Source organism: Balaenoptera physalus (genome assembly GCF_965194825.1).
Source record: "Balaenoptera physalus genome assembly, chromosome: 10".
NCBI lineage: Eukaryota > Metazoa > Chordata > Mammalia > Artiodactyla > Balaenopteridae > Balaenoptera > Balaenoptera physalus.
Window position 1 is genome coordinate 85,592,308 of NC_138889.1, and position 12,998 is coordinate 85,605,305.

At 41.7% G+C, this 12,998-nt stretch overlaps 1 protein-coding gene across 11 annotated transcripts in view; it reads right to left on the reverse strand.

Annotated features, from left to right (window-relative positions):
- Positions 1 to 884: 884 nt before the first annotated feature.
- MPPED2 (metallophosphoesterase domain containing 2) overlaps positions 885 to 12,998 on the reverse strand; it is a 173,109-nt gene continuing 160,995 nt past the window's right edge. For all 11 annotated transcript variants that reach the window (XM_082476731.1, XM_082476724.1, XM_082476728.1 and 8 more), the window contains 3 exons: positions 8,357 to 8,472; positions 4,906 to 5,019; positions 885 to 2,291 (listed from right to left, as the gene is read on the reverse strand). In XM_082476731.1, coding sequence (XP_082332857.1) covers positions 2,173 to 2,291; positions 4,906 to 5,019; positions 8,357 to 8,472 — 349 coding nt within the window. In that variant the 3' untranslated portion in view covers positions 885 to 2,172. The remainder of the gene's footprint in view (positions 2,292 to 4,905; positions 5,020 to 8,356; positions 8,473 to 12,998) is intronic.

Sequence of the window (12,998 nt, forward strand, 5' to 3'; positions counted from 1 at the left end):
ATGAGCCTGAAGTCACGACCCACTTCTGCTGATGTGTCAGGTCAAGGGAGCACGGTTCATCTCCCACGGCACATCTCAGCTACTACGGTCATGGACCACCTCCAGCTCTGGGTGGCCACCCAAGACACTTTTAATGAGTATTAAAAGTATGAGACTGAGCTGGAATTCTGTCCTAGAACATTCTCTGTACTCTACTGGTACTGAAATCAAGAATTCTTTGCAGGAATTACACCAAAGGATGCACCATGGGTAGGAAGGAAGGAAGATGTGTCAGAATGCAATCGAACAGACACTGGAATGCAGACTTCCGGGGGGATAGACTGCAGATTCAAGATCATGCTGCTTTTCTTCAATGGCTCTTCCAGGGAAAATAAAGAAGACATAACAGGGTTTTTTCCACCCCGCCCTCTGCCGCCTCCTGGCTGCCACAGCATTCTAGCCGGGGACATCATTAAAAAAACAGCGACGGGGAGATGGTGTCTGCTCCTAGGGACAAAAGGGCACGTGCAGGGGTTACTCCGTGACCCACTGGTTTACCCTCTCACTACCACACACACGTCCACAATAGCATCTTCAGCCTCCACTGCACGGTCCCTCTGTTCCTGTAGAAATTACTATGGCCAAAGATGAAATCTTCACTCTCTGAAATCTACAGCCAGATAGATGACAGCGTGATGGAAGGAAAGAGTACACTGAGTGTCTTATCGATCTACCTGCCAGCCCGTGAATGGCGGGTAATAAAAATTTATTGAAAATTAGAAAAAAAAGGTCACTTATTCTGATTCCACTGAAAGGGAGTATTGATGTTGCATATGAATAAATCCCTCCTTCCCCAGCACTAAACCGTCATCCTCCCAGCCAGCCAACCCTCCAAACAGCACGGATTTAAAAATCTTGCAATTTTATTTGCATATAAAGGCCGCTAGATATAGAATATCACAATAAATTTAAAGAAACAACTGCTTTCCTAAATTTCATTAACAAGAGAACATAAAATAGAATAAAGCTCAACAGCATTTACAATGGGAAAACAGAAATGACTATTAGCGACAATATTTTGTGCTAGCGCAGATTGCATCGACACACAGTGCAAAATGGGGGGTGGGGTAGGGAGAAGGAAGTAAGGAGACGATTCAGGGTATTTAAATATAAAGGACAACTAAGCCTTATTTTAGTCAGCTTCTATTGCATCCATTTAAATCTGTACACGCCTGCGACTGTACCTAGAAGTAACTCAAGCTCTTTAAGACCTTGAGTTCTGAGAAAATGTGTCAGCTCCTTCGGACTTTTGATGCCCTGCTTCAAGCACCTCTTTACAGTTGTACTGTCCTTGGCAATATTAAACTCCTAAACTTAGTCATAATACACAAAAAATATTTATATATATAAACCCATATTGAAAAGGAGTCTGCACGCTCTTTTTTCTTTTTTTTTTACTGCATGAAATACCGGCTCTTGACAGATTCCATTTCCATATTTTTAAAGCTAAAATAATTTAAAAGAAACAAACATACAATGAATCCTTGTATAACCACAATATGGATCTCACTAGCTAAGCCATCCTCTAAAAGAGGGCCGTTTTCTTCCCTCGACACAGCTTTCTTTATAGTGACAGTGTTGAAGAGAAGTCTTTTCCACGCCTACTTTTGTTGAAAAGATTGTTCTAAATCCGGGCCACGTCTGCAAAAAAGAAGCATTCCCAAGAAAAACAACAACAACAACAAAACATCAAAAAATAAAATACTTCAGACAATACTCTTAAACAGTTGTGCAAATCTGGGTGGTTTTTAAAACACTGCCTACCTGTTTTTTCTTTTTTTTTTTCTTTTTTCTTTTTCCAGCTTAAAGCATATTAAAATAAGACTTTTGTCACCTTTTCAAAAGAAAGCTTGGCTGTCCTTTGGCGAACACTAACAATTTACAATGGTGTGGCCTTTGAGAAAACAGAAGTCATTTTACAAATTCACAACGGTCCTTTGATTCCAAATGGATGCCCCATTTAAAAAAAAAAAAATAAAGAAGAAGCACAACCTCTAGCATCATTTGTGTTCCAGCAGTTTACAAAAAGAACTCACATGATCTGGAAATAAACAAGGAAGAGAACTAAGTTTATAATTAGAAAAATGGCAGTTTTTAGACCTTCCCTCACATTCCAATTGGGCATTTGGAGGTTCAGGAACCCTGTGGGTTTGGAAGGTCAAATATAATTGGAGGGTTGGTCGGTTGAAAGCTGACTGTACACGTTGAGGCATTGATGTACGTTGTGTAACCGTCGGTCATAATGCCGTAACCTGTGGAGATAGAGTGTCACACTTACTGTAAAATATACAAATGATAGTGACTCAGTGCAGGGCCATCAGACAAGGAAAACAAAAAGTCTTTGCCAGTGGGCAGTGAGATGAAATTCAGTAGAGCATCCCCCAGGTATTACAGCTTTCAGAAGCTGCCTCCCGATTTTATTTTCTTTTAAGGGAGAATCCTCTACTTCAAAGAAAAGTGATTCTTTTTTCTTTATTTCAACACTAGATTTGTTGGGGGAGAGGCTGTGATTTCTTTTCTAGTGAAAATAAAGAAAAAACATTTTTTCCTCTTTTTAAAATATGATTTTCATTTCAAAGCCCTTGTATTAACTATTGAGTTCCAGGGAAGAGAATGAGTAACATACAAAACCCCTCAGGGGCAAACACATCCATCATCCAAACCTCAAATGGGCTTCAGGACAGGTGAGAAGGGAAAGAGTATTGCATTGGGAGTTGGGAGAGGTGAATGCTTAGCTTCCTTACCTATAAAATAAGCTCTAAACTGCCTCAATGAAAGTTAACAATAAGTGACCTTATCTTACTTGAATTGTGTGGCTTTAATGCTGAGTTCCATTTCATTCAAAAGAATCAGGTAATCAAATGTCCAAGTGATCTGGACACCATAGGACACTGCTTCCTACGCTTACCTGGACACTGGATCAAGCAAAAACACTTCCCATAAGCAGTATAAACCTCTTGTGACCTATTGGAAGAAAGCTAAGAAAGTTTCTCTGGGTCTTTGGTACGTATATTCCTTTTATAAGTTTTAACATGTTGAAATTTCTAGCAGGTTTGCAAATTTGCACATTTCCCTGGATACCTTATTTTGTCTTACAGCCTCTGCAATTAAGTTTGTAATTCTATGTTGGTATCGGGCTTTTATGGCACAGAAAAATACGTCTGTGAAAAAAGAAAATTATCAGGACTTATAGAAATAACTGGTAAGATTTTTTTCTTCCATTTGCTAAAATTTCTCCAAGTAAGCCTGTGGAGAGCTTAATGAGGGTCAACGGAAAAATTTCTTAAGAAAGGAAAAGAAGCATTTCAAATGTGCACTGTTTAGTTCTGGGGTCATAAAGTCTTGTTATCTCTCTCCATCAAGAGGTTGGTATTTGCCCTCTCTCTGCCCTCTTCAGCTGTCTTAAGCGAATAAAAGCAAGACAAAGTTTATTTGAATATGATCTCCTCTCTTTTAAGCAAGTTTATTATTTTGGGACTTCAGTGGAATTCCCCAATTGTCTGGCTAGTTTAAAGCTAATTAATGATTTAAAAAAAAAAAAAGATGAAATGCAAACTTATAGGCACGATGCAGGAATTCAAACCTGATAACTGCTCCCCAGAAATGCTGTTTAGACACCATCTCCCATCCTATTCCCTCCCTCCAGCCCGTATCATGCCTTAGTGCCCTCCTTTTCAGGGAGTATGGCTTAAAGCCAGGGCAGGATGACATCCACTCTTGGGGAGCCGCCCCCCCGCTGCCACTGCTTTCCATCCACTCAGCTCATGCCTGACTTGGAGCAAGATGGACTTTCTCTGGCTTCTGTAGGATTATTTTCAATATGCTGTTTATTACCTGCCTAGCCAGGAAGCCACTGGATTGAGGGCTTTGAAAGCAAACTTCACTTTTTGCTGTGTCAGGCCTAAACTCCTCACCTGTTGCAGGTTCATAAATAACTCCAGAGAACAGCCGTAAGCAGGGGCTCGAGTGAATACGGAGGCTGCCTACATACACGCACCCACTGCACACAAATGTCTGTAACCAGGAGAGGCCGGTACGGCCAGAAAACCTAAGGCCTGCTGAAAGAGGCCTCGGGTCTGTCCCAAGGCCCAGTTACCCCTGGTTTGAAAAAGTCCGGAGAGACCAAACTAGAGTCCTGAAGGTTCCCGTGAAGCTTTCCGGTTCTGTGACCTTGATTCTAGATTACCTGGGAAAGCAGAAAACAGCAACTGGACCAGTTCCCACCTAGGGGAGATTTAATTATGCTGTTTAACCTCAGCCCGAGCTTATAGCACTGATGATTTCTGAGAAGTCTGAAATGGTTTTCTGAGATTAGTAAGGAAATGTCTGCCTGCAAATGTGTGGGTTCTGTCACTTCGGTTCTGTATCTTTCATTGCACATCTGAAGTTATTTTTTAGACAAAGTCTTGTCTTCCTGGGTCTTTGTGTGCATTCCACATGAAACACAATATTTAGGTAGAAGAGGACATGGAAGTTATTTAGTCTAAAATCCAGGCCATTTCTTCTGATGCTCTTAAAGAGAAAATCTGTCCTTTGTTCCCTCAGGGCTTCTCTACAAGCAGTGGTTATCAAACATTCTTCATTGGAGCCCTGAGATTCCAGAAATTGTCTGGGGTTAGTGCTGGGTTTTCCAAAAGGTGGTTTCTTACTCTCCACTCTGCTTAAAAGAGAGCAGCTCCACACAAAACACTTCTCAGCTTTATATATGTGTTTCTCCTAAGATTTCATCTCATGAAAGGGTTCCACTGGGAAAAAGAGTTTGGAAACCACCACGCCAATTACTCCTGGTGTAACTAAGGTCCCCGCTGTGAATGAGATCACGGATAATGACCCAACATGTCGTGAACTCCTTTCTCCCGGTCTTACCTTCATGGATTCCGCCAAACACGTGGAGTTTGGGCCGGACTCGCCTCTGGACTGTGTTTAAAAGCTCCACGCAGCCCACTCTCTGAAGCTCCTTTGGAACCCAGTCTCGAAAACCTAAGAGTAAAATGCAATCAATACTCTTAATTTTCTGTCTCCAGGTAAGGTTTCATTTAGACTTTCAGGAAGCCATAACTCACAGAAGGTTTATTACATGATCTGTAATCCTAGCCTCTCCATTAATGCTCACAATGGCTTTTAAGGAACTTTTCACTCGTCACTTTGTCTTCTTTAGGTTCTTGAATTTTTTTTTGGTTTCCCATTTTTTTTTTCTTCCTGTTAATTAACATTTTTTTTCTGTAAGGGATTTGATTTATTCAGCCCTGGGTTTCAACTCTTCATGGGCCCAGTGACATTTATTCCCTACAGTCCCATAAGCTCTCTTTTTCTCTCAATTCAGTTACTTTCTCTTTTTTTTTTTTTTTTTATTGTATCTCTCTTATAGCAGTCTACTTCAAGATGGTTCAAAGAAGAAGGGCTAGGAAGGGCTTCCTGTAAACTGGCCACAAGATACCTTGCTCTCTTTATTTTCTTTTTCTTTTTAAAATTTTTGGCTGAGCCATGCGGCATGTGGGATCTTAGTTCCCCGACCAGGACTCGAAGCCGCACCCCCTGCAGTGGAAGCGTGGAGTCTTAACTGCTGTACCGCCAGGGAAGTCCCACCTTATTCTCTTTAGACACATCAACTCTTAAGCCTTGGTTCCTGATGACCCAAGCTTGGGAGTGCCAAGTTCCTCCTCCAGTCTCCTCTTTAACAATAGTGCAACCACGGTGACCCCGTAGTGGCATGCAGTAAGCTGGGGCTGATTGACTACCTTTATGCAAAAGCCACTTAGTTCTAAGTCTAATGCAAAAAGTCCATAGAAACTGACATCAGTTATAGCAAAAGTCAGCTATCTGAATGATTATGGCCCGGAATGGAATCCAATCACCTCATTGGGATGGGGTATAAAGAAAGCAGATAGATAGGACAAAAGGCTAAATCACAATCAGTGGGAACCCATTCCATAGCTCCACTAGTTGATTTCTACTATTCAGAAATGATCAGGCAGAAAGGGACAGGCCAGCTTATTCCACTTTGTTTGGCAAACAGTAGAAATGAAGGTTTAGCATCTCTGTAAAGACATGTTGGCTGGTGAGTGGCCAGAAAATATGGGAAATACATCAGATACAAGTAGGGGCCCTATAAAAATCTAACCAGGGATTTCAAAACTTTGTTAATTAGAGGGGAAAATCTCTAATCCACAGTGATTGGCATATTCCCTCATGGATGTGTTTTTCTTGAAGAGGGAAAACATCTCATTTCACGTGCAATCACCTAAGAAAGTGTCTTGCTCGTACCACAGTAGTGAAGTCCCATGTGCCATGGCTCCCTTAGCAGGAGAGAATTCAAGGCCAATCCCCACACCCACCCCCTACCTCCTAGTCCAGAATGTTCACAAGAATCCCAATAACTACACTGATTAAGGTTCAACATTACCTTATGAAAACTTTGCCTGACATTTTATTTTGGAACTCCGTGATGTAGATCTTACTCTGCTATATGCACAGCCACTCTCTGGATTACTCCATCTTTACTACAAAGAGAGGGATGGTAGCCTCTCTATTAAGAGTTCCTGGAATGTCTGAATTCTCTGGGGGCTAGAATTCAGACTTACTGTTACTGCCACTTGCTTTTGTACCAAAATTAATGACTTGATGAAGTCTGTGAATGAACTGTTCTGTTCAAAGTTATATTCCAAATAATACTTCAGGTATGTAAATGTTTCTATGCTGAGGATGCCCAAGTCCCTCACAGTAAACAGCCTAAGGGGGATGAAGCCTGCACCCAACTAGGCTGCTCAGGGGAAGGATCAAGTTGGCTGGGATGTGGTCTCTGTAGGGTCTCACTGTGTAACTCACGCTGAGCAGAATATTTAGCCAGCAATTTAATGATTTGTTAGTCTCTAATGATTGCAAAATAGGGAAATTAATTAATCATGACTTGATAAAGGTTATTGATAAGTATAATCTTGTAAAGTATGGAGTGGGTAGGATGGGGTAGGGAAAGAGCATGGGGATGGTGATTCTGAAGCTTTGAAAAAAGTCAGGAAGTGCTGATCTTGTGCAAATCTGTACAATTTCCCTGTCTGTAACAGAACTGCCTTCCCTTCTCTTGCTTCCCTCCCACCCCCCATCATGAAAATGTGCCACTGTGGCTCACGCCGTGGTCCTCCCTTCCGCTGTTTCTTTGTGAAACACAGAGCACTTCCCTTGTAAGGGCAGGAAGGCAGCACTAAGCGGCGTGAAGGGGAAAATATCTACAAAGATTAAATTCACATTAGGGGATGCGTGTTAGATTTTTTATTTTTCAGGCCGACAGAGGAGGGAAGTGACATGGATAGTAACCCCAAACCACAGGGAAAAAATGATGAACATCATTTATTTTTGTATTGTTTTCCTCCTCTCTCCAAAGCAAGATGATCACGAAAACTTTTCTAGCCCTGTACATTTAACAGTTTGTTAAGAGGATAGATTTCATGTTATGTGGTTTTTAATATAATTTTTTAAAAGAGGAAACTCTCCTACTAAAAGGGAGACATCTGGATTGCCTGAGCATACCTTAGTTTGACAAGGGAGGCTGCTGGTGTAATAGACACCCAGTAGATGGGAAGATCAAGGTGGTAGTCCTGTTTGAAAAATGTTCTGTGGCTAAACCAAACCACTAACAAGCTCATGAATAATTAGAAGATTATTATATAAATCAAACAATCATCTTCTGACCTATAATCTGGGTGACTGAAGGTAGCTTTGAAGCATATTGGCAATCTAAACCTGGATGCAGGTTCACTGTATCTATAAGATGAGTATCTTTAAGTAATATTCAATGTAAGTCCTTACTTAACACCTTAGCTAAAAAAAGAAAAAAAAAGGATTCTTTTCTTGTATAATTAGCTCGATGTTATACTTAAAGATCTCCTAGGTTCCACTATTACATGGAAAAGGAAAATGAACTACTCTGAATGAAAGTTTCCATCATTTCATTACCATTCAAAAGCCCTGTGATTGGGAGGTCTGTGTCTTCCTTCCATTCCCCATCCCCCTCCCTCACTCCAAAGCGAATATAGTTCTTAAAATAAATTATCAAGCTCAAAAGACTGTGGTGCTCTATACTCATTTGATTTCCCCTGACCTGACTAAATCAAAAAATTTAATTTCAAGAACACCTGTAAGCCCAGAAGAACTGCTGAGTTCAATGATCATACTGGGTTTCTTTAAAGACACTGACTTTTCTTTTTGTATTCACTTTTTTTTTTTTTGGAGAAAAATGATTATGACCCTGAAGCATTATTCATTATGCTTGGGAAAAAAAAAGGCATCACGTATGACGAAAGCACACCTTTGCTTCACTTACCGAGAGGAGGTCCGTGTGTCATGAGTATGTCGATGCCCTCGGGGATAAGGTTCCACTTGTCCAGCAGAGACTGACCTCTGGGCAGGTTAAAGCCCCAACCATTAAACCACGGGGTCCTTTGGGGGAGATAATGCACATGGTATCAGGCCAGCAGAGCCACGTTTCCGCTCTACACTGTTTCTCTCTCGCACATTCCCCCACGGTTTGCATTGCTCTCTTTTCTCTTTTTGATGGTTGGCCCTGGCAGCAGGATGCTTTTTTGTTGACTGCTTCAAAACCAATTCATTTGAAAGCAAGTGTGGAGCCTACAAATTGTTCAACTAGAAAGAGGCACAAGAGCCTTTACAGTGGAGACTTTCCCAGCAGACCTCTATCAAAATCTTAACAATGCTTTGTCTTCCCCCAAATCTCAGTGCTTCCTAAAGATGCCCAGCCCAGATCCGAAGCATGTCCATCCTTCCTGTAGTGCCTCAGGGCTAAGAAATTCCATCAGCCCTCCTTCTTCCTCCCCATCACTGTGGAACGGCTTCACTAGAAAGATTCTTACTGAAATCCTTGGGGAAAAGGACAAGTGCTCTGAAGGCAGAAACCTCCACACATAGGGATGTTCTGAACATCCCGGACTGAGAATGCTGAAAAAATATTGGGCGCGGTGGGGGGGTTGGTTAGAAAGGTGAGAAGGGGCACTGAACAAAAAGCCAAAGTGGAACTTTCCTCCGGTCACCAAAGGGAAGATTTCTGGGGACACCCCTGTTCACTCTGGAATCCAATCTCCTGACAGTGAATGTGAGCATTCCACCCTCTCGGGAATTTCTGCTCCAGGAATAAGTTTCTGAGATTGATGCTCTACGTAGAAACGAATGGCGTCTTTGTCCATCCAGTGAGCGTTTCTAACTGGAGCTGAAAACGTCTCTACCATTTATAATAACGGGAGACTGATCCACTTTTCTCTACAGATACTACAGGCTACATCACATCAGAACAAAACAGTGCCCAGTGCTGTCCTATTCCCAAACAGCTAGATGTAACCATTATGTTTTGAAACCGACTCTCTTTGTCCTGGAGGAAAATTCCAATTTGCTAGGGCGTACACGTCAAAGACAAGTTGGTCAATATTCTGGCTAAGCCCAACTTTTCCCTTCAGCTTAAGCTGCCCCTTCCACGCCTACTGAGAGAGGTAACCCTGTGTACAAGGGCACCTGGTCTGTCACAGCTAATCAAACAGGGGGCATTATTATTTAAAGCCAATCATGGCCCAGACTAACCAGTGTCTTTCAAGACTCTGCACTCAGAAACAGTAACCATCATTCATTTGGTGGTGGGCATGCATAGTCAAGGCCAGAGGTGAAAGGATGGCCCCTGAAAGCCATGTGAAAATCCACCTTACAGGTAAGAACCGCAGTTCCCACTGAGGTGCCTGAGAGAGTAAGTGCCAGAGATAAGAGACTGTGTGGCCTCAGCTAGAAAAAGAGAAACCAAGGAAGTATCTGACTTGGTCCCTAACCACTTTCCAAGTGCCTAAGCCATCCTCAGGAAGCTTACTTGTAATAACAATAGCTATATAACAACAATAATCGTTATTAAAGTTATTATTTATCGAGTGTTTGCTCTATGTCAAGGTACTACTCTAAGTACTTTATTTGTATTGACACACTGAAACCTCACAACCAGCTCATGAGGTGGGTGCTATTATTAACCACATTTTACAGATGAGGAAAATGAGGTACAGAGAGGTCAAGTAAATGCAGCCAATAAATTGGACATAAACCCAAGCAGTTTGGTTCCAAAACCCAGACTCTTAACCTCCATGCAATTCCCCTTCCTATATACTACCTGAATTAACTCACTACTTGCCCTGAGTGAGCCCCCTCTGTACTCTTTCAAGTTTGAGTGTCTTATTGCTTGAAGCCAAATGAGCACTGAACTAGAATAATACAGCCATAAGGTGCTGAAGTGCACACCAATGGTTTTTGCCTAGCCAGCTCTTTCCGCCTTCTTTTGGTAACAACATTTGAATTTCTTATGGAGTACCTTTCCCTCCCCGACTCAGTACATGTGCTCTGGTAAGGCTGACTCATCCCTGCTCAGAATGAAGCACGTATGGCCTCTCCGTGAGCAGCGATTGGTCTAGGGATGTGTATATGACCCAAGTTGGGCCAATGAGCGTAATCCTCAGGATTTTGTTGGTGCTACCTAAAGAGAAGTCATAGTTTTCTCTCTTTCCTATCTTGAGAACTACGTAAGCCTGCTACTGCCTGGGAGCTATCTCAGCCACCATGCGGATAGCTTGTGCTTGAGAAGCAAATCACCACAAAGAATGCCAAGCCAAGAAGCAGAGTGCCTTGATGACCTTGTTGGACACAGGGAACCAGCTGTGCCTGAAGCCAATCACATTTTTCTTCCAAGTGTATAAGCCAGCAAAATCCTTTTCTTCTTATTAGCTTGAGTTAGATCCTGTTTCTTGCAACCGAAAGAGTCCTAATATATACAGTTACTGTATTTAGTGTAGAAACGACCTATGTACCTATTGGCAATGATTACCCACCCCCCAAGATGTCCACGTCCTAATTCCCGGAACCTATAAATATATTACCTTACATGGCAAAGGTGGATTAAAAGTTTGTTTGGGAGCTAATCAGCTGACTTTAAATTAGGGAGATTATCCTGGATTACCTAGGAGGACCCAGTGAAACCACAAGGTCCCTAAAAGTGGAGAAGGGAGGTAGAAGAGGAAATTAAAGAGGTGCAATGTAAGAAGGACTCAGCCTGCTGTTGATGGCTTTGAAGAGGAAGGAAGAGGAGCATAAAGCCAAGGAATGTGGGCAGTGTCAAGAAGCTGGAAAAGGTAAGGAGAGAAAACAAATGCTCCCACAGAGCCTCCAGAAAGGAACACAGCCCTGTCGACACCCAGATTTCAGCCCAGTGAGACCCATGTCAGGTTTCTGACCAACAGATTGTGAAGTAATAAATGTGTTGTTTTAGATGAATGGATAAAGAAGATGTGGTATATATACACAATGGAATACTACTCAGCCATAAAAAAGAATAAAATTTTGCCATTTGCAGCAACATGGATGGACTCGGAGGGTCTAATGCTAAGTGAAATAAGTCAGACAGAGAAAGGCAAATACTGTGTGATATCACTTTTATGTGGAATCTAAAAAATACAACAAACTAGTGAATATAACAAAAAATAAGCAGACTCACCAGATATAGAGAACAAGCTAGTGGTTACCAGTGGAGAGAGGGAAGGAAGGAAGGGCAATATAGGGGTAGGGGAGTAAGAGGTACAAACTATTAGGTCTAAAATAAGCTACAAGGATATATTGTACAACATGGGGAATATAGCCAATATTTTATAATAACTATAAATGGAATATAACCTTCAAAAATTGTGAACCACTATATTGTATGCCTGTATATATAATATTGTACAGCAACTAAACTTCAATGAAAAAAATACATTAAAAAATAAATATATGTTGTTTTATGCCACTAAATTTGTGGTGATTTGTTACAGCAGCAATAGAAAACTAATTCGGTATCTAAACTGTCTGAGCTGGTTATAAAATCCAGGGATCGTGAGTGGCCTGAGTCTCACCTGGTACACAGCATGTGTTCAATCAACACAGCCCTTCCACAGCCACACTGTCTTGTTCAGCTAGGTGCAATGCTTTTGGTTTCCTCTGAGGAAAAGGCAGTGCTCACTTTCTTATCCCAGTCTGTCAGGGATGCACCAGGCATCGTGGGTATGGGGGTGATGCCTCGTAGACCCTTTCAGAGCTTAATGAGTCAACCCTGCTCTCTCTTGCCTTCTAGGACTCCCTGCCTGCAGGATCTTAAACCTTTTCATTAGACTCTAAAATAGAGTTTTCCCAGTTTGGGATACCCATCTTTCCCCTTTACTTTACAATAATAACCCTCTTCCAAGATTTGTTTTAAAAGTAAAAAGAAAAAAAAAAAAAGGCAAGTTCAGAACCCAATGAAGACTCAGTGAGCATTCTGGCACGAGAGAGAGAAAAATAAGCAAAAACATCTGTTTTCCTAGATTTTGCAAACAAGCTTCTGGGCCTATGGTTCCTGTCTGAATGGTGAATAAAGAAGGGTTTGAAAGAGTCCCAAGCACACCCAAGTAGTTGGTACAATGAGGGGCTCTGATTTCACTGCCAGCGCCTGTCTGAAGGCGGTCAGCCCCTGAACCCCGAGGATATCCCAGGGGCTTCCAGAGTCAAAGAATGGGACTTATTTTTTTCACTCTTTCCAGTTTTCCCTCATAGAATTTTCTCTTGGAAACCCACAGCCCTATTCCCCCAGGAAATGCTCAGTTTTACAAGTGGTCTGTAAAAGATTAAGGCAGGTCCATGGTCTAGAGGTCCCTTAAATTTTCTTTGGTTAATGTTAAGCCTGTGACAGAGCCCAGACATTTCCAAGTTAAGGATAAACTTTGAAAATGTTGGGCTTTTCTTTTGACTCAAACCTGTATGTGCATGAGAGAGAGGTTAAGTTATACGAAAACGAACATTTATGAAGTCCCTGATACGTTTTTACGTAGGGGTTTGGTTTTACATAGGCTATTACATTTAACTCCTCATAACAATACTTGGGCTAGGTATTATCAGCTCTGTTTTTAGATAAAAAGCCT